General features: G+C 54.8%; 1 protein-coding gene across 4 annotated transcripts in view; it reads right to left on the bottom strand.

Annotated features, from left to right (window-relative positions):
- LOC119093773 (echinoderm microtubule-associated protein-like 2) overlaps window positions 1-21720 on the bottom strand; it is a 66050-nt gene that overhangs the window by 5450 nt on the left and 38880 nt on the right. For 2 of the 4 annotated variants that reach the window (XM_037216780.1, XM_037216781.1), the window contains 9 exons: window positions 21268-21417; window positions 13446-13569; window positions 12080-12295; window positions 11481-11615; window positions 10948-11004; window positions 5455-5610; window positions 3159-3308; window positions 1907-1976; window positions 102-299 (listed from right to left, as the gene is read on the bottom strand). In XM_037216780.1, coding sequence (XP_037072675.1) covers window positions 102-299; window positions 1907-1976; window positions 3159-3308; window positions 5455-5610; window positions 10948-11004; window positions 11481-11615; window positions 12080-12295; window positions 13446-13569; window positions 21268-21417 — 1256 coding nt within the window. Of the gene's footprint in view, window positions 1-101; window positions 300-1906; window positions 1977-3158; window positions 3309-5454; window positions 5611-7879; window positions 8413-10947; window positions 11005-11480; window positions 11616-12079; window positions 12296-13445; window positions 13570-21267; window positions 21418-21720 lie in introns of those variants that run through there. The other 2 variants (XM_037216782.1, XM_037216783.1) reach the window with 2 other exon arrangements.

Below are 21720 nucleotides of genomic sequence, written 5' to 3'. Positions count from 1 at the left end.
TGCCACCGTTGCTGGCAACATCGCAAACAAACTAAACAAAGGCAACGCACGGCTGGATTGAAAAGCCGACAACCGCACACGATCTGCTATTGCCGGCAAACCTTGTTCTCCGTGAGCTTGGTCTCCTGCTGCCAGTCCCAGATGGACAGGGTGCGGTCCTGGCCTTCATCGACGCAGGCCAGCATGGCGCCGGCGTCCGTCAGACTGAACGCCAGACACGAGACGCCCCGCTCCAGCTCGTCCACACCCAGCACGTGCAGCGTGTTCAGACTCGCGCTGTCCCAGACGCGCACCTGGGGCTGCACAGAGAGGGGAGGCCGTGACATTACTCGTTTGTCTGGGTGGCTGCGCGGGCCCATCTAGATGTGTCCTGCGTCATTCACACGACCACTCTATGAGATCCTACAGAAATCTATAAATATTGTAAGTACGCTGCTTCGGTGTAGTACTCATACGGACGTTATGCACTCAAGATAGACATAGAAATCAAGACTCAAGCCAATACGTCCACTAATGGAAAATACACCAGGCAAAAGGGCCATTTGTCCATCCGGATAGGGTAGTAATACCAGGTGCGCATGTCCTTCAATAGAGATGTCTGCACACAGAGCAGCGATATACTCCTCCATGGAACGCACCGGTACACGCGAGCTCCCCGGCACCAAAGCTTATGCGCAGCTGCAAACGAAAGTCACCATGACCACCATGTCATTATGACCGACCATTGTTGGTAAAGGGTGAAGATCGCACTCCCTAGCTAGACAACTAAGGCTTGTTCTGGTTCCGCGGCGCCCATCGGGGAGGGGGGGGGGGGGGGCGAATAGTGGTGCGGAAAAGTTGGAGGAGGGGGAGGCGAAGGGCAGTGAAGGACAGGCTACCACAGTCGAGTACAAGGTTATGAAATTTCCGGTACCGTTAGCTGAACTTGACCACAGCATCTACGGCGTGGTGAAAATTCCTGAAATTTGTACTCCAGAACAGCCAGCTGTGTCCATTTGGGGGCGCAGCGGCCGGGTGGTTAGCACATTCAGCTCCCACGTGGGGGTCTGGGTACGATTACACTACGGATCCCGGTTACACCATGGTTCCTGAGCGTTAACATGACCACTGCAGTCGCTGACGCTCCAGAAATGGTGCGCGACGACAGCCCATTTGAGACCATTAAACTTTAACACTCTTCTCGCGATTCTGATAAACGGTGAGTTTGGTAGTGCAGAAATGGCGAGTCATAACAAACCCTTCCATAAAGCTTCTGAGAGGAAAAAGCCCCGACCTTTGCAAAATCAGTGCATTTGTACTTTATTGTGATTTATGCATGATGGATACGAAGCCGCGAAACTCTGCTTTTTTGCAATCTACACAGGATATTCCAAACAATAAAACCCAGATCTTAGATTTAAAAATGTTTGAACTGTTTCGAATGCTTTGCGAGCGGCCGGGACAGCCTTGCATTTACCGTGCATCGGTTGCCGGTGATGAAAAATGGCGGATTAGATAAGACCACTCGACAAAAAATAAATTAGCGTTACTTTTCCACGGGACAAGATCTTTTTTCCAAAGATCAAGATACAGTAATGTGCGCCATCGGGATGGTCCTCGCCACGGTTAGGCCTTACCTACTCCTGAGTCTCAATATTTCCGTACGTTACCAAGCTCATGGTGCATCGATCGCACTCGACATTCAGACAGCCAGTGGGCGGCATAATGGCATCCACTATTCTGGTTGCTCTCGCCACAGTAAGGCGTGCTGGTTCAAAACAGGAAATCACGGCGCCGGCTGAGATAAATAGACCACGCTGCCTCGACGCATCGAGCTTCACCGGGACCTGCACTCGACTGAACGGCCCCAGCAGCGCAGCCAGCCGTGCATATGACAGCCGGCCGACCGCAGTGTTTGCTCACTCACCGGCGCGTCCGACTTGGTGCCGGCGCACTGGCCGGTGGCGATGGTGTACCGGTTCGGGTGGATGGCCAGGCTGAAACAGACGCCCGGTTTGCGCGAGGCAATGCTGCGGCGATGGCAATCTTTCGCAACTAAAAGCGGCGTTGTGAACGGGAATGTCGATTTAATACGCACATCACTAGGTGACGGAAATGCGTTGCCACCAATGTACTTTTGACAATAACTTGCAAAGTGCCAATGACGGACGAATGACAGGTGCGTGAGAGAAAAGAAAAGAAAGACTTTCTTACACCGTCATAAGGTCAAGGCAATCCGAACATACCCGGCATTCCAAGGAAGACCACCGTCATAAGGTCAAGCAATCCGAACATGCCCGGCATTCCAAGGAAGACAATCAGCGGGGGCCCAAAGCGCTCCAAATTCGCCCAGCCCCGTCAGCTCGATGACACTGGTCAGCCTTCACACCTGTTACGCGCTGCATGCCTATTCGTAACCGACAACATGTTTTTACGAGCATGAGTTCGTCACACATGCAGTACACACACGCCACGTCGCCGATCGATTTGTCAAACAATCTGTGTCCAATAACGCGATAATCTCAGAGCACCCAAGCACATCGATCAACCCGAATCCAGCCGCCATGCTGGTAAGCCCCGCTTGCCAGGCGGAGCACGAGGGCACGATCAGACGCAGTCCTCACACGACACGCCGGCTGCATGTCACCACACACACACGATCGCTGAAATCGTCTCTGACTTTCGCCTGGAGATATATATCGTCCAACATCATGACAATAAGCTGAACTGAGGCGGCAGACTACCCGCATCGGTACAGCGTCCGTGACCCAACGGCTGACCTGGCCCTCATTAGCTGCTTCGGGCGTCACTCACTACCCGCATGGGTACAGCGTCCGTGACCCAGCGGCTGACCTGGCCCTCGTTAGCTGCTTCGGGCGTCACTCACTACCCGCATCGGTACAGCGACCGTGACCCAGCGGCTGACCTGGCCCTCGTTAGCTGCTTCGGGCGTCACTCACTACCCGCATCGGTACAGCGACCGTGACCCAGCGGCTGACCTGGCCCTCGTTAGCTGCTTCGGGCGTCACTCACTACCCGCATCGGTACAGCGACCGTGACCCAGCGGCTGACCTGGCCCTCGTTAGCTGCTTCGGGCGTCACTCACTACCCGCATGGGTACAGCGACCGTGACCCAGCGGCTGACCTGGCCCTCGTTAGCTGCTTCGGGCGTCACTCACCACTTGACGTCGTCAGTGTGGCCCGTGTAGTGGCGCTGCATCTGGTCCTCCAGGTTGTAGAGCACCACTACGCCGGCCACGAAGTAGACCATCTCGCCGGTGGGCAGCAAGTATAAGTTGTTGCGACAGTCCTTGCCGCGGTAGCCATAGCTGTAGGGCGTTGGTCAAGGAAACATCGTCCACGATTTGTGCGTGCAGAACATGATAAAGCGGGAGGCGGGGGCACCACCCCCATACCCGTACAATATAAGCATTACTCAAGTGCTGCAGCCAGTCAAACGCTGCGTTCGCCCCCCCCCCCCCCCCCTACAGCTGCACAGGGAATCCGCCAAGATCACTGCAACTTCTTGTACCGTTTTCGTCAATGACGTGACAAACAGCGAACAAGAGTTCATTATTTTTATTTCCTTGATTCCTTCCAGCTGAATAGTACTAACTTGTCCCGCTTTAATTTCTCGTCGGATCTGGGAACAACAACATCCTTGGCACTCGCCACTGCGTCCACATTGTCATTCTTAACTTCACAATCAGCGCACGGTCATCGACGGGTCGCAACGTATTGGGCAGCAGAGGGTATCTGAAGTCATCTACCTCTCACCCTGGTAGGAAGGGCGAGTACCGCAGGGAAATCATACTCCGTTCCTTTGGTTTCCCATACGCACAGCTTCACCACCGCACTACAGCAAACCCACGCTGTGGTACCACGAAAAGGACGGTGTGGGCACCCTCGCGCCCCTTCTTGCAGTGCCATTGAGGTGTGGGCACCATCGCGCCCCTTCTTGCAGTGCCATTTCACCCCCGCGTTGACGACAAACAATACTTTGATGCGCGTTAACGCTCAACCGGGCACGCTAGCAGAGCAGACGCCACGCTTGGGACGACCAAGGCCAGAGCCGCGACGCCGCCGGGCCGCCGCTCACCGAGCCGAGACGCTCCTGCCCCACAGCTTCACCGGAGCGTAACCGGAACCGGCGACATCCGGTGCAGGCGGCCTTACCCACGCGCAGCCCGTCACCGGCCGGCCACGGCGACCACGCTTGGCCGCGTCTGGCGCCGCTGACCGCTGCGCCAGACGTCCCGGCCGAACACAACTGGAGGTACGTGCCCGACAGGGTCATGTCTGACCGCTGCGCCAGACATCCCGGCCGAACACAACTGGAGGTGCGTGCCCGACAGGGTCATGTCTGACCGCTGCGCCAGACGCCCCGGCCGGAACACAACTGGAGGTACGTGCCCGACAGACTCATGTCTGACCGCTGCGCCAGACATCCCGGTCGAACACAACTGGAGGTACGTGCCCGACAGGGTCATGTCTGACCGCTGCGCCAGACGTCCCGGCCAAACACAACTGGAGGTACGTGCCCAACAGGGTCATGTCTGACCGCTGCGCCAGACGTCCCGGCCGGAACACAACTGGAGGTACGTGCCCGACAGACTCATGTCTGACCGCTGCGCCAGACATCCCGGCCGAACACAACTGGAGGTACGTGCCCGACAGACTCATGTCTGACCGCTGCGCCAGACGTCCCGGCCAAACACAACTGCAGGTACGTGCCCGACAGGGTCATGTCGCCATCGACACTGAGCGGCGTGCGGCAGCTTTCACCACTCCATCGACGCTGAGCGGCGTGCGGCAGCTTTCGCCACTCCAGTTAAAAGGACGACGCAATCTACTAAAATAACTGTATGAGAACAGACTAAGATGCATGTTGACTCCGCTCCGATTGCTTCGTCACAGCCTTCTGAGAAAGCCTTTGTTGGAAAGTATTGACCACCCCTTGCTGAAAACATTGCGTGCCAAAGCAAGTTGCGTGACTCGATGAGTTTCGCGGAACACGGAAACTTCAAACCAAAGACGCCACTACCACGCTGAGGAGTTGGGACTTTGTTGTCGTGAAATATCTCCCACCCAAAAAGTGGAAGAGCGCAGTGGAAGGGGATCACGCAGTTGGGAACGCAACAGTCCTTAGAACGCAGCCTATGTATAACGTACAATGGGTATAAGGTACACAGACAACAAAAAATATACGTGCAGAGTTATGCATGGTCATGAAAAACGCTAATATGCTTTTTGCACCACTGCTGTTGTTTTCCTACCAAAAATTACCTCTTACATTTGATATGGGCCGTCACTCAAGAGCCGAATAACACACTACAAAAAGCTACCCAGCTCAGTGATGTCAGATCTGTGCTCGTTCAGCCAGAAACCTCAGGAATCAAAAGTATTTTTAGTAACCTGGATCCAATGGAACGGGTCGAGATTTCCGGGGTTCCCCGCTCTGGTTGGGAAGGATACGCCCACTCGAGCTTCAGCTGCTGGTCGGGCTCCGGGATGACCTCTTCAAGGTCATAGTCCTCCATGACGTCAGTCGGCGCGTACAGGTTGGCAGGCCGACCCTTCAGGTAGATTTTCAGCACGCCCTCCTCGGCGTTGTACGCCATGTCGCGCGTGCTGTGGACACAAACAAACCATGGCGGATGAACCACCCGATCGATGCACACAGAAACATTGCCTTACGGAGGATGGGGAAGGCGTGTGCGTTGTAGGCCGCGAACATCGGAACTGGCGGGTGTTTCCTGAAACATCATCAAATGACACACGGTCGGCAGCGTATTCTGGTCTGTCTTGAACCGACAACACTCATTTGTACAGCCTTTTGATTAGCCCGCTCGAACACTACCAGCATTGGACGCAAGTCCTGAAGGCTGAAGCCAGTGCCGTAATAGTAAGCTGGTCCACCCCTCCCCCCCCCCCCCCCCCTACAAGATCACGTCCCTGAGTGCCCCCGCGCCGTCTGTACGGTATCACGCCTGGCAGCCTGGCCTGGTACGCCTGGCAGCCGCGTGCAGTGGGTGCGGCGTGTGCGGGCGTTCAGCCCGACGGAGCGGAATGTACGGCGCACCCGGCCTGCGGACGTCCAGCCGGCTGGCGGGGCCGCCGCGCTGGCTGGGTCGCCGGATCGATCCGGCTCAGAGCTGGCCAGGAGCGCAGCCAGCCAGCACGAACGTGGCCGCTGGCTGATGGGTCTCACACTGGGTCATCGAGCGCAACGGATTTCCTGAAGCCGAGCGGCCCGCGCCCGCCGCCGCTCGACCGCTGTTTCCAGTGTCTGGGACGCGCGCCTGCTAGTGTCTGGTATTCCGTCGCTGTTTCCAGTGTCTGGGACGCGCACCTGCTACAGTGTCTGGTATTCCGATCGCTATTTCCCGTGTCTGGGACGTACGCCCTTTAGGTGGGGTTATCGAAAACCCGTGACTTCACAGCGCTCGATGATATCGGAAAATGTGCGGTTATGTGGCGCCACTGGTAGCTGCTGAGGACCACCACGCGATTGCCCGACCTCCGTGCGCATTCGACCGTAGACAAAAAAAAACAACACCCTTAGTCTGCCGTTCGCTTTTAAAATGCATTGGAGTTTTGAGCGTACTCTGAAGCCTTCACTTCAGGGGCGCTCGGAATTTTGACTTTTAGGCAGCACATCTGTTGGTACCAAGAGGCGTGCGTCTGTGCTACCTCTGCATCAACAGGTGATCGAAAGAGCACGGACAAATAACTTTCCCTTGTCTTTTAAGCGAGGTAAGTACCGTGCCTTTGGAAGTAGTGGCCATTCACTGTTACTGTGTTGCCAACATATGCGGATTCGCAGAGCACACACCTGGTTGCATCTATGAGCGAAATTATTTCGTTCCAAAACAATGGAACAAGTGAAAATAAGCCTGCGAACGGTACGCTTGACATTTCCAGGTATGATGAACGGTTGCAGGCAGGAGTGTCACGCAACGTGTTTTCTGGGGGGGGGGGGGGGGCAGGCTGAGCCCCATCCAACATTGCTGGGTTTAGCTCTGTAATGTTCTCCCGAGCCCTCCAATGCATATCAGCTAAAAGGGAATGTTGGGCCAATAAAAAACAGTAGGCGTCTGAACTGCAGCGGGCGTCTGAACTGCAGCGGGCGTCTGAACTGCAGAGGGCGTCTGAACTGCAGCGGGCGTCTGAACTGCTGGTATACTGGGCAGATAAACATCACCAGCAACATCGCTATCATAATACACTATTATCACAATCACATCGGCTTCACTTAGGTAGTCATTCCTCAACAGAATCATTTTGAAGCCGGCTTAACATGTTTATGTTTCAATTTTGACATCAGGGGACACAAAGAGAGGTGGCCGAAATGTGGGGAGAAATCAGGATTTGAGGGGGGGGGGGGGCGGCAGGTCATGTCAACTTTAGGCTCAGCCCCCTCCCCCCCCCTACCCATTTTAATGTTAATGTCATGCCATCAGTACCACCTACGCGCGCACCTCATCGCCATCAACACAGGCGTGAGCAATTACAAATGGCGTCATGCCTAAGAGACCTGACTACTGCGTGGGACAGCAGACGCTACTGCTGCGATGGCTGGTTGTTTCATCTTTGCATGGAAGAGCACCGTTAGCCGGCATCGGTGGACGCAACGGGGCTGACGACGTGGCATTGGCCGATCTACCCCGCAGCGGACCCCCCCCCCCCCAGCCAAGGCCTGTTAGGCCCGCTTAGCCCCAGCCAAAGTCAGCCTATCCCCATCCGAGTGTCAACTTGTCCCCATCCGAACGTCAACTTGTCCCCATCCGAACGTCAACTTGCCCCCATTCGAAAGTCAGCTTGTCCCCATCCAAGGTCAGCTTATCCTGTTCCGAGGCTGGCTAACCCAGTTAAGATATCGCTTCCGCTGCCAACTCACTCCTTAAACTCGTCGTCAGCCATGTTGTTATCACAGTGCGCGCGCCCACGTGTCACACCACACACCACCCCTGCCGTCGACCAACTGTCCTGCCGCCCGTCGGCTTCCGCCCCGCCCAGACCGACACCAGCGCCACCGTCGTCGGGCGGCCAAACACGGAAGCTCTGCCGCCGCCCCTCTCTCGTCTGTGACTCACCCATAAGCTCAAGGCCGCTATGATTGTCGGGTCCGGGGAACACGGCTAGTTGGAAGCAGGGGCGCAAAAAGAGTGGGCGCTCATGAGGCTTTAACATGTACCAACTCGCTGTTATTGCGTATAATTCCACCATCCGGTGATCTGGAAAATCATGCAGAATCATGAAAACCTATATCAGGACTTGCCCACCACTCAACAGCAGCAATGTAGTGACTAGGTCAACGGAGAGCCGAGCGTAATAAGTGCGGCACGCACCACAGGCAATTGATTTTGGCGTTCGGGCCAACCAAAGTGATAACCCGTGCGTACGTTACGTACCAGTGGTAGTCTTCATTCAGTTGCCACCCCACTCCACTCCCCTCGCTTCTCCCCCCACCAGCTTTTCACCTTCCAGTTTTGGAGACCAACGGAGCAGCGCTGCCCGCGCTTAATCTCACCTACACCTCCATTCAGCAGCATACAGGCGTCAAACGTTGCCTCCGCCACTTGAACGTTGAACACGCGACCTTTCAAACATCCAGTCGTGATATTTCGCTTTAACTGTACCGACGCGGCCTCTGTACAGCGACCACGCGATCATGGACCAAGAGCTAGCTGTGGAAATCATCAGGTGTAGGTGAATGGTGTGCACACCGTACACCAGTGTGAACCATTGCTGGCGCGGCCCCAGGGTGCGCTCGGACTGGACTGGCGCCGCTCGGCACGGCGGCTGCAACGGCGGCGCGCTGCTCCGCTGCAGAAGGTCGGCGCATCGACCCAGCCCGTCACCAGGGGCCGGAGCCGGGGCCGCGGCCGAGGCCGGGCCGGGGCCGGGCCGGCGGCCTCATCTCGGGCAGTGCCCGGTCCGGCTCAGATCGATGGCGAGCGCACGGCGCTTCAGGCCCAAAACTTCACCGGGCGGACAAACCCGTGGACGCCCATCGGAAATCGGTATCAGACCTAGGACTTCACCGGGCGGGCAGACCCGTGGACGCCCATCGGAAATCGGTATCGGGCTGGCTCAGGTACAGATTCCGGGAAAATTACAGACATGGGTGGGGGGTGAGGGAGGACGTTTGTGAGATGCCGGATAGATGCTGTAAACATCCTTCACCATGCATCTATCTGCGTTCCTTTTAGTAGTTTATCTTTATTCACATTGTGTTGAAAACTGGCAACGCAAAGAGTAAGCTTGGTGCCGAATTTCCCAAAACTCAGTCATGACTCAGAACTCAAGTGCTGCATAATTGCAAGCGCGCGGGAAATCGGTGAGTACGACTGATTAGAAATGCGTAGCGTGCGGGTGTGGTACAGCCCCATGGATAGCGGGCAGGTCAGGCAAAGGAACTTTGGCCGGTGAAGGCCCCTAGCCCGCGGCTCGGCGTCTGGCATGCCGACGTGCAGTGAAGCAGGGGTCTGCGCGGCTCCAATGGCTAACCCAAATATCGCTCCACCAATCAGCCGTTGCAATACGGTGGGCTGTGGTCGAAATTGAGACAACCGTTAATGGTGGCCTGTGACTGGCATTAGGACCACCAGTGCGGTGGTCTGTGAATAACACTGGGACGGCCGTTGAGGGTGGGTTGTGACTGGCATTGGGACAATCGGTGATGGTGGGCTGTGATTGACGTTGGAACAACCGGTGAGGTGGGCTGTGACTGACATTGGGACGGCCGTTGACGGTGGGCTGTAAATGACATTCAAGGAGGCCGGCAAGTCTGCTTTGACGCGGTCTGTATGTGTCTGCATTGGTAAACTGGCCAGCATAGCCGGAGGTCCGGCGCGAGAGAGCTACAGCGTGGTACAGCTGTGGACGCCACACTAATAACCGACGAGGCTTTTGCGCATCATCTGAAGACTACACAGGCTGTTTCACCGTGTGTCTGATGAGCACGACGCATGAACATCCAAAACAGCTTGGGCAATGATGAAGGGGACGGAAATGCAAAGCCAACAATATTTAGATGTTAAACAACCGCGCCCCGCTTGTTTGAAGGTTCCGAGGGACCACGTCCGTGCTGGTTTATATTTTCAGGCCTTTAATAACGTTTGGCTCCTGGCTGGCTCCCAGCCATCTGGGCAGTAGTGGGCGCTCTGACGCCTTACCTCGCCTTCTCCCCAGCCCACCGGCAGCTGTACACAAGCGTTGGTGGTCCCGCTGTGGGCTCTCTGCAGCCGGCTCCGACCGCATCAAAGCGCCGAGACTTACCCTGATCGGGGGCCGCTTGGTCGGCTCGCGACTTACCCTGATCGGGGGCCGCTTGGTCGGCTCGCGACTTACCCTGATCGGGGGCCGCTCGGTCGGCTCGCGACTTACGCTGATCGGGGGTCGCTCGGTCGGCTCGCGACTTACTCTGATCGGGAGCCGTTCGGTCGGCTCGCGACTTACCCTGATCGGGGGTCGCTCGGTCGGCTCGCGACTTACTCTGATCGGGAGCCGTTCGGTCGGCTCGCGACTTACTCTGATCGGGAGCCGTTCGGTCGGCTCGCGACTTACCCTGATCGGGGGCCGCTCGGTCGGCTCGCGACTTACCCTGATCGGGGGCCGCTCGGTCGGCTCGCGACTTACCCTGATCGGGGGCCGCTCGGTCGGCTCGCGACTTACCCTGATCGGGGGCCGCTCGGTCGGCTCGCGACTTACCCTGATCGGGGGCCGCTCGGTCGGCTCGCGACTTACCCTGATCGGGGGCCGCTCGGTCGGCTCGCGACTTACCCTGATCGGGGCCCGCTCGGGTCGGCTCGCGACTTACCCTGATCGGGGGCCGCTCGGTCGGCTCGCGACTTACCCTGATCGGGGGCCGCTCGGTCGGCTCGCGACTTACCCCGATCGGGAGCCGCTCGGTCGGCTCGCGACTTACCCCGATCGGGAGCCGCTCGGTCGCTCGCGACTTACCCCGATCGGGAGCCGCTCGGTCGGCTGGAGCTGGACTGGGCGCCCACCCGCTGACGTCTGAAGTCATCCGACGCGTCAGCTGACGAGACACTGGTGAAGCCGCACTGCTCCAACGGTGCGCACAAATGTCGGCACGACTTCCGACCGGGTGTGCACACACACGCGAAACGATAAGGTAGCAAAAGTCAAAAGCCAGCAAAAAGTCATTTGAAAAGGGCAGGTACCCCCAATGAAGGTGAAATTGGTAAATATCAAATACAAAATGACTGAATATGGGGCTCTTTCATGTGCGATGCAGGGAAGGGCACACGGCATCACTGGAGTTACGATAAACAGATTGAACCTGAAGAGGTCTTCCCGTTGAAAACAGCGGTAAATTGCGAATGAGGGAATGAACATTCAGACTAAATAGAACAATGCTTTCAATATCTCCCCAGACAACTCAGTGTCCTGACCACGCTTCGCTACATCGGCGACCATCTAACGCTCAGCGGTTTCACGCCTCATCCTATCACCACAGCCCGGTGCGGTACCGTATGCCGAGCGCCGGCGGAGCTTCCGAGTGCAGCCGCCAGATGTCTCTGGGCTCCTCCACCAGGGTGCCACTCTGACCGGCGTACGAGCCGGGCCGGCGGGGCGGGGTCGCGTGCGAGTGGCGCCGCCGCGCGCTACAACAGACGTGCACCGCACACCGCACATCACGCACGCCATCGGCATCGCCGAACCCTCACTGAGAACGGTACAGTGCTCGGCTGGGGACACGTGCAGGGCGAAGGTTCGGTGCTGGCCTCGAGAAACGCGGCTTAAGGGGCATGCCCCGCACACAGTGCGCGTACTAAGGGGATAAATCAAGGGGTGCGTGATAAAAGCACAGTGCAAAATAGGTGTAAGCAACCCAGTCACCAAAAACAAGGAACAAAAAGCATATGAATGCACACGTCATGGAAACATTCGGTTAAGTTCTAGAAGTCTGAGCGCTCAAAACACTAAAAGTGAAGAACTCACGCCCCCGCTTAGGGTAAGGGAGACCAGTTCCGCTTCGTGCTTAGCATTACATGCACGCCTGACGACCAAAAACACCGGACACAGGTCTGTCTTCGGTGTCATTGGCCGACTGGTGAGCTTGACTAACCTGACAGCTGTAGCGGCGCCGCCGCCGGCCGGTGACCGGCGTACGGGCTGGAAGTCGGACGTGGAGCTCCATCTCTTGGTAAGGCTCACAGTTCTGTTTGACAGGTGACGCTGCTTGGCGACAGTGGGGCTGGGTGAGGTAGCAGGCGACACGCTGTGGCTGCTGCGGCCGTCCGAGTGGAGCGAGCCCGTGGATTGGTGGTGCAGCACGCGGCGGCTGGAACGGCCGAAGGCACGGCTCAGTCGAGGAACTGGCCGAAAACGTTCAAGTGACGACACACGCACGTACAAACGCACTGCAGCTTATGTGTAGAGATATCAAATACAAGGACCCCATCTGCTGGAAGTCTTTGATAAGTCGTCCGATGATGTTACAATTTTCGAGTCCCTCAAAGACAACTCAACTGTCGCGCGCTTGGGTGTCCAATTTGTCACTTTGCGTCACCGACGTGAAACAGTTGTGGTGCGCAGCCCTTAAGCACGGCCCAACGGTCGAAAGCAAAGAGCATGCCTGCTCCGCCTCTCCATGAACACGTTATGTTCGCACGCTCCCCTCCCTCTCCCTCTTCCTCTCCCTTAATCAAGCAAATCAGATTACAAACGGCTCCAAAGTGTCCGAGCAGAGTGAATACAGCAACACATGTAAATTTTACAAGCAACTAACCACTCGTTCCTTGACTGCCATACTGCCAGCCGGTCGGCCAGCGCCAGTCAGCTCCCCACATGGCTCGTGATCCGGCCAAATGCTACGCCTAGTCGGATCCAGGGGGCAACCACGAGGGGAATGGGCATTTCGGACAAGACAGCGAAACGGCAGGATTTTTCTCATTTCTCAGGATTTCTCAGGATTTCAGGTTTTCTCAGAATTGAGAACACTGTGTTTTGTCCATTACTACGGTGTACAGAAGACAGCGGCCCGCTGTGTCGGCGGGCCGCTGACACAGCAACCCAGCTCGCACGGAGCAGAAGGTATTGTCTGGGATCGTGCGCACGCATAAACATAGACTTCAAGCAATTTTTATCGCAAGGGCGGCAACCCGCAAGTAAAATCAGCTCATTTGTGCATGAGAAGAAATATCAATTCAGTTTATTATCACTTCAATTATATGTTCAAGGATCAAAGTTACCGGAGTGAGCCAGGCTGCGTTGGCACACACCATGGGTGTATTTGCAATGACACAGACGGCAAAGATTCTGCGTGACGTCATGTAGAATAAAAAAAATCTGGCGCGCTTAAAAAACCCTAAAATAAATGTACTGACTTCTTTAAAAAAAACGCCTGTGTGCCCATGCTGAAGTCACAAACATTGAGGAGGAGCACCAGCGATGTGTGCGGAGCGCGCAAGCGTGGAGGGTATTTTACTTACCCATCTGTGACGCCGGGACCCTTTTTGAACGCTTCCTTCCTGTTCGTTCCGCTGTGGTTGCCGTTAGTGATGCGCTGTAAGGGCGTGGGGATCCCCGAGACGCCCGGCGAGCCCTTGCCTAGGCCTGCCACACGAGAAAGAGATGGAGATGGTTACGCTGTAGCTATCGTTGGTGATGCGCTATGAGGGCGCGGGAATCCCAGAGACGCCCGCTGAGACCATGCTGGGAGCTGGCACACAAAGGGAAGAGAGAGCAAGAGCCAGAGAGCCAAAGAACCAAGGGGCAAAAGAAAGCCAAAGAGCAAAAGAGAGCAAAGAGAGAGCAAAGAGAGAGCAAAAGAGAGAGAGAGAGAGAGAGAGAGAGAGAGAGAGAGAGAGAGAGAGAGAGAGAGAGAGAGAGAGAGAGAGAGAGAGAGAGAGAGAGAGAGAGAGAGAGGAGAGAGAGAGAGAGAGAGAGAGAGAGAGAGAGAGAGAGAGAGAGAGAGAGAGAGAGAGAGAGAGAGAGAGAGAGAGAGAGAGAGAGAGAGAGAGAGAGAGAGAGAGAGAGAGAGAGAGAGAGAGAGAGAGAGAGAGAGAGAGAGAGAGAGAGAGAGAGAGAGAGAGAGAGAGAGAGAGAGAGAGAGAGAGAGAGAGAGAGAGAGAGAGAGAGAGAGAGAGAGAGAGAGAGAGAGAGAGAGAGAGAGAGAGAGAGAGAGAGAGAGAGAGAGAGAGAGAGAGAGAGAGAGAGAGAGAGAGAGAGAGAGAGAGAGAGAGAGAGAGAGAGAGAGAGAGAGAGAGAGAGAGAGAGAGAGAGAGAGAGAGAGAGAGAGAGAGAGAGAGAGAGAGAGAGAGAGAGAGAGAGAGAGAGAGAGAGAGAGAGAGAGAGAGAGAGAGAGAGAGAGAGAGAGAGAGAGAGAGAGAGAGAGAGAGAGAGAGAGAGAGAGAGAGAGAGAGAGAGAGAGAGAGAGAGAGAGAGAGAGAGAGAGAGAGAGAGAGAGAGAGAGAGAGAGAGAGAGAGAGAGAGAGAGAGAGAGAGAGAGAGAGAGAGAGAGAGAGAGAGAGAGAGAGAGAGAGAGAGAGAGAGAGAGAGAGAGAGGAGAGAGAGAGAGAGAGAGAGAGAGAGAGAGAGAGAGAGAGAGAGAGAGAGAAGAGAAGAGAGAGAGAGAGAGAGAGAGAGATGGTCATCGTACGCAGTACATATGGGCGCTGTGCAGCGCACTCCGAACCAGTCGCAACCAGCGACGACGTACACTTTGCACAGCCACAGGGAGACTAAAGTACACGTCTACATGACGAACGAATTCGTGAGTCGTTGAAATGCCAGATTTCGGAGCTTCTTTACCGCCAGCGGGCCGTGTAGAAGTAGCCGTGGCACTAGCGTGGTGTGCAAGCTGGTACGAACAGTCACCGTAAGGTTACAAGACATATTTGATTGCGTTGCACTCGTTTAAAGTGGAAATCTCTGCAGTTTCGAGCCAAACCTCGCTGACTCTAGTAAGCCTGTGCACCCATGCTTTGAGGCTGGTTGCGGCACAGTGACAATACGTTCCGATGCTTTTATATTCATTCCCAGTACAAAGCCAGCAGCGATTAGCTACTTTTAAAACTCAATAACGAGCCAAACTCACTGCATTACAATGTGTCTAGATTTCAATAGGTTCCAACTGCCCCGTGTCATATCGTGATCAGGTGTGTCAACCTGCGTTCTACTTTATTTTGCGTGAGTCGAAGCAAAAAGCTTAGAAATCACGTATCCAAATCCCAGCCTGACCGCGTCGCAAAAATGTGTCATACCGTGTTGATTTCCAGTAATGAATACACTGTTCATACAGTCAACCACAAGAGTAGTTGCACCACTGATAATCCACCCGGTGCCAGGCGGTACCAGCCGGAGCTTCCGCAATCAGCGACCGGTTAAGGTACCTACATGCGATGCGATCACACAAGAACAGATCGCACGACCCCAACACACGTTGGCATTTCCTCCGGCTGCATCAAGGCTGAGAGCGCTCCCTCGAGGGTGACGAAGCCCTGGCTGTTAACCGCCGCGCTGAGTCAGGGGGCAGGCGTAATGCCTTTCCTCGAGGATCCTCGCAGGAAAGAGGATCGTCGACCGGAAGACAATGGTCACGTGATCGCACGAAAACGATCAAATTGATCGGTCATGGAGTGAGTGGACCAGTAACCGAAAGCGCGCCGTACCGAGCGCTTCCAGGTCAGCTCCAGGCGAGGTCAGTGGGCTGCATCCAGTACCTGACCAGACGGAGCCTTCCGGTGGGGCCGGCACTGTCTGCCACCGTGACTGATCGAGTCTTCCGGTGGGGCCGGCACTGCCTGCCACCGCGACTGATCGAGTCTTCCGGTGGGGCCGGCACTGTCTGCCCCGCGACTGATCGAGTCTTCCAGTGGGGCCGGCACTGCCTGCCACCGCGACTGATCGAGTCTTCCGGTGGGGCCGGCACTGTCCGCCACCGCGACTGATCGAGTCTTCCGGTGGGGCCGGCACTGTCTGCCCCGCGACTGATCGAGTCTTCCGGTGGGGCCGGCACTGGCTGCCACCGCGACTGAGCGTCTCCGAGTGTCGAAGCGCTGACCATGTGTGATGTCGGCAGGGCGGTGACTAGGGACTGCCGACAACTGACCGGTGGTCGTTGGCCGGAGGACGCCTCGCACCGAACACGGACCGCAGTGAGGTCGCACACTGCTCACTTAGCAATACCACGCAAAACCACCAATCGTGTAATATAACCGCATTACCGTTCCGTCACCGTAATCGTATCATATAACATAAAATATGCCACAACAAAACCACTGACTGTAGATGCAGTCGCACAGAACTTCTGAAAGCAGTCATTTTTACAAGTAATAACCGAGGTTTCATTCAGTTCTGACAAAAAAATAAGAAATGAAGCCTATCAAAAGTTGAATCCCATTTTTTGGGGCCACCCTGCATCATTCGTCCAAAGCCGTCGCTTATCAAGCGGTTTGTATCAAGTTATGCAAATGATCACTTGTTCATGTCAGTTAATGAGGATGCAAAAAAATAAAGCAAGAAGGTTCAAATCCTTGGTTGCTTGTTCTGCACCGTAGGTTTTCTTACAATTATGTCGTCACAATGGCAATTTCCTGCGCCGCATTCTTCCTTCACGTGATTTCTTTGGAAGTTCGAGCAGTTATGCTCATTGATATAACTCCATCTGGGGCGTGTTTTCCCAGGGTTGATGACGGATGTAGCTGTGCGTTCCACTCAGCGCTCATGCGTTTGTTAACCTACACTCCAGGCATTGGTCAGTTTTGCGGACTCCACCAGCTGTCACATATATCAGAATAAGGCTTACGAATGGACATGAAACGGTAAAGTTAAACTACGTGAAGTACGAGACAACTTACAGGACTATTCGTTGAAAGATGAGGTGTACGCATGCGTTTGACATATAAGCCATGATTGAAATGCACAAATGTGTACCTCTTCATGCTGCGCCTCGTAGAGCATTTCATAAACTGTGTCCATAGTTCACCTGCTCGCTAGCCAGCAATGTGGTCGGTGCAGCTGCGAAATATATCATGTGACGCTAGGATATGATCTTGTTGTGGGCACCACAGATTTCCATACCCTGTCAAGCATATAATAGTGTCCCCCCCCACACTTCGATGAATGGGTACATCGCATGAAAGGTCGCGAGGACGTGCAATGCACATTCAGGCCTAAATTAGTATGGTGGCACAAGTTGAGGGAGTTACACATGTTTTATATCGGGCCATATAGGTATGGAAATTAACTTGTTTCTTACTGTGTGGAAAGCTTTCAGCTTGGGTAACATTTTTTCCTGGCTATGACTGTGGAGTGTATTCTGTAGCTGCTGAACGAGTTGAGCTATCACTGATGACACAGATAACTTCACTGACGAAGTCATAAGCCGCTTTGAAGCATACCACGGTTGGATGTATATTGTTAAGTCGCTACTCGCTCATGAGGGTTTTCCCAATGTCATCTTTGGACTGCGTCTTGTGGGATAAGATAATCGTGTTCCGAAAAGCCAGTGGCCAATGCATAAACATTCCGTCATGCCATTCGAGATAACACCGAACTTCCTCCTTCCCTTCTTAAGCCGTCGCGTTGTCAACAGTACCCGTGCAACGGCGGACAAGTTATTCACCAGTGCGGCCCCCGTGTATAATAACAGGATGGTTTACACCGCACTCGCCGTAGTATTGTTCGTAACGCCACCCAAACAATGTTTTCCAATATTTTTCAACTAATTTCAACCCATTTTTTTTAATGAGCACTTCATTGGGGCGCTTTCTAAAATGAGCACAACTGCACGGTACTTACTTCCCCGCCCTCCCGGCAGTGAGACTCCCCGCTCACTGAACCTTTCTTGGGCCCCGGCCTGATTTACTCGCCGGCAGTGAGACTTCCCACTCACTGAACCTTTATTGGGCCCCGGCCTGATTTACTCGCCGGCAGTGAGACTTCCCACTCACTGAACCTTTCTTGGGCCCCAGCCTGATTTACTCGCCGGCAGTGAGACTTCCCACTCACTAAACCTTTCCTTGGCCCCGGCCTGATTTACTCGGAGACGGTGTCGAATTCGCTGAGTGCTATATCGAATTTCATGTGCGTGGTTCAAGCTATGCTGGGCCATCGTTTGTTCGAGCTTCAGAGAAGACAAGTAAAAAAGGATGCAACTTTAGATAAGTTGTTCGTTTTTTCTCATGTTACGCTCCATTTCAACTTGATGTGATGTTTATCGAAGTGCTGTGAGGACTCGGAGCGCAGGACGCTGCGATCAACGCGACTCGTGAAGGATGACAGGTATGTGAGATCCATTAGCACGCCCTTGTCATTCAGACATTGTTCTAGGTTTCCTAAACAGTGCCAAAATGACTGGTTTTGAAATTGAAATGGGTGGTTTCAGGGTCTTGGTGACAGTTTCCGATGCAGTTAGCCGGTCGCGCCGGCCACCCGACACCCGATCGTCGGCTCATGGCACGCCGCCGCGATCCGCCAATGTTCCAGTTCAATTTGCAACTGATCTAGAAGAGATCACGTCAATTTCTTGTTTTAGTCTGAACGGCAACAAATTGGTCTTGAACTGACCGCAATTTCAAAGAAAATCGAAGGCACCATATTTTTCTGAAAGTGATATCATAGGTGATGTATGTCACCACATGAATCTAATCGACTTTGAAGTTATATTGAGCCATCTTACAAAAATATAGCTATTTAGCTTTCCGATACATTTTCCTCAAGCACTAAACCCACAATTTTTCTTTGGCTAAAGCAACTTAAAAGATACTGTTTATGACGTCATCGCGTATTTTCATCCGCTCCTCGTTCATAATTGGTACGCCGTACAGATCTCTAACTTTGCATATTCGTGTTTTCACCGCGTAATTAAATCATAGGCGTGTTTCTGTCAAATCTGAAGAGAGTGCCATGTTATGGTCCGATCGATTTGACGTGGAATGACTACAGCGAAATGTCGGTACCTTCCGGTGATAAGGCCCAGCAATAGGTTTTCTGTGCTTAATTTTCTCCAGAAGGAACATAAAATTATCATTCCCAAAAAGGGATTTGAGCACAAGCAAAACTTGTGCACCTAAAATATTGTTAACTTACTGTTTGGCCTCCGGCCGTGCCAAAACACACTGTAATGGAAGAAAAACTACGTGGTACTCGCCCCCCCCCCCCCCCGCACCGGATCCGTGCTGGGGCCAATACGTTGTCGAGTTTTCTCCGCATAAAGGGCGGCAAAACTATCTCAGCATGAAGAGTGCAGAAGGCAAACACCAAAAGACAGTCACGAAATGAGCCAGGCGAGTATGCCTCAAGTTTTTGCATATTTACCCCGATCGGGCTTTTTCCGTGGTCTCGATGCCTTTAACGCTCTGCCACATGCAACATATTCATATCTCAACGGGCAAAAGGCCAGCCGCAGCACCGCGCGGCCGATCGGTGACAGGGTTCTCACCGATCGAGTGCCGGTCGCCTCGCGTATGGTCTCCACCACACGTTGAAGTTCGCTAGTACTGTTTACAGATTTCACAGGCCCGATTAGCGACCTGTTTTAGCCATTTACTTATATTTGAGCTTGGCGACCACCGTGAACCTTGCGATACTTATTCTATTAAGACTCGGTGGCTACGTAACGCCTACCTCATGATTTACTTGTAACTGAACGCTCTTTATGTTCATATACTGCCAGCGGCCTATCAACGCTCTGGGCCTAACCTTTAGGTGCGATAGGACATCGGCTGTTCGGCTGATGGGCTGAGCTCGGAGATCGAATCGGCTGACAGGTGCCAGACTGAGGAATGTAGTCAGTGCGTATTGGTAGGTTGGCTATATTTTTGACACATCTATATGGCAGGGAAGCAGTCACTGGCGTCCAGCAGGCAGGAGGGGCGGCGCGATGGTAGGGCCCTTGTTCGAGGGCATGGAGCGTGATGAATCGAAACCTGTCACGGCTCATCCCCTGGTCTGATGGACGAGACTAATCCGAAAACAATGCTTGGACGATTAAGCAGCTGTGTGCTCCATGGACAAAACATTCGCTACAAGAACAAGAGCAATCGCCACATTAGACTTGCTGGCACATCAACCATGTGTCGAATCTTACCATATCCCAACCTAAGGCATCGTGTCTGGAGCGCCTGGATTGTTAGCATTGAATGACAGCGGAAGGCGGTCTATTGAATTTTCCCAGAAAGGCACCAGACCAGGCAATACCACACACCGCTGCCCTCACATGGCTGCCTGAAGACTGAACTGAAAGCTGGGCGAAGCTTGGGCCGCCGCGCCACCGCCACCAAGCGTTCGTGGGGACTGAGCTGTAACGAGCCTGCGTCGAAGCGGGCGCGCTCGCTACTGCCAGCTCCTCTCGGACTGGACCCGCTCGCTGCTGCCGGCTCCTGTCAGACCTGACCCGCTCGCTGCTGCCGGCTCCCGTCGGACGGGTTTCGTACAGACTGTGGTGAACCGCCGAACTGTCCCGGATCCAGCGGTGGTCCGGTTGAGGACACCTCTCTGCCTGTCCTCCAGCAAACCGTACTCTGCCGGTAGCTAAGGAACCGGAGAGACAGTGCAACCACACCCGGTCAGAGCCAGGAAGGCAGTGCAACCGCGCCTGGCCGGTGTCGGAGAGGCGGTACAGCCGCATCCGACCGCAGCCGGAGATGCAGCACGGCCACGACCGGCCGGAGCCGAGGGAAGCGGTACGGCCGCGTCCGACCGGAGCCAAAGAGGCTTCATGGCCGCGCCCAGCCGGAGCTGAGAGGAGGTACTGCCGCGCCCAGCCGGAGCCGGAGAGACGGTACGGCCGCGCCCGGTCGGGACCCGGAGAGGCGGCACGGCCGCGCCCGGCCGGAAGCCGGAGGGGAGCCGGCCGTCCCGGCAGGCGGCTTGCCAGGCCCACTTCCCAGCGGGAGGACGGTCAGCCGACCTCGCATCACAGAGCGGACAGCGGTCAGCCCCGCCCGATCGAGCGGGTCGGAGGTGGAGGAACCCTCAGTACGGGTCGGAGGTGGAGGAGCCCTCAGCGTGCTGGCTACGATATGTGGAACATGTTTAAAACAACGTGTTCAAGCCCACCATAGCTACCGCCGTGTCGATCATACGCAAGTTATATTGGTGTGTTGGGCATGGCTGCATGAGCGTTGAAATCACATCGTCGCACAACACACTTGGCTGGACGCTATTCTTACTAGGTGGCTGCCATACTATGTTCTCACAACAGCAGGAAATCCGACTTCGTGAGGCTCGGGCGTCGCTAACAACCACCACAGTTTCAGGACCGCAAAGCCGACCTGGCATGTGAGCATCCCTCTAAGGCCGACTGACCTCTGTGTCCCTCCACCTGGCTCAGGCGGAGTTGCAGATCGGACACGGTCGACTTGAGGAAGGCGATCTCGTCCTGCTGCTCCCGCACCAGCTTCTCCAGGTCATGCACGCGCACTGGCAGGCTCGATGTCTCGTGCTCCAGCATCTCATCTGAAGGACAGGGTGGGAACCGTCCACGACTGGCACAAACACATACACCACGCTTGCCAATAGACCTCGCATCAAACTCTATCAACCATTTTGAAGAATGTCAGCGCGCTATAGGCCGTCACGGTCAGAGACATGTCACACCACCTCGCCACAAACATGACGAGAAACGACGATCAGAGACATGTTACAGCACCTCGCCACAGGCATGACGGGAAACTGCGAACGCTGTGTGACGCCCAGTGAGCGTCACATGGGGGACACATTCGGGTAGACGTTGGTCGGGAGTCTTATCTGTCATTCATT

The sequence above is a fragment of the Pollicipes pollicipes genome, unplaced genomic scaffold (assembly GCF_011947565.3).
Source record: "Pollicipes pollicipes isolate AB1234 unplaced genomic scaffold, Ppol_2.1 Scaffold_4002;HRSCAF=4701_pilon_pilon_pilon, whole genome shotgun sequence".
In the NCBI taxonomy this organism is placed as follows: domain Eukaryota; kingdom Metazoa; phylum Arthropoda; class Thecostraca; order Pollicipedomorpha; family Pollicipedidae; genus Pollicipes; species Pollicipes pollicipes.
The sequence above is the reverse complement of the archived record's forward strand: the minus strand, read 5'-3'. Positions and strand labels throughout refer to the sequence as shown.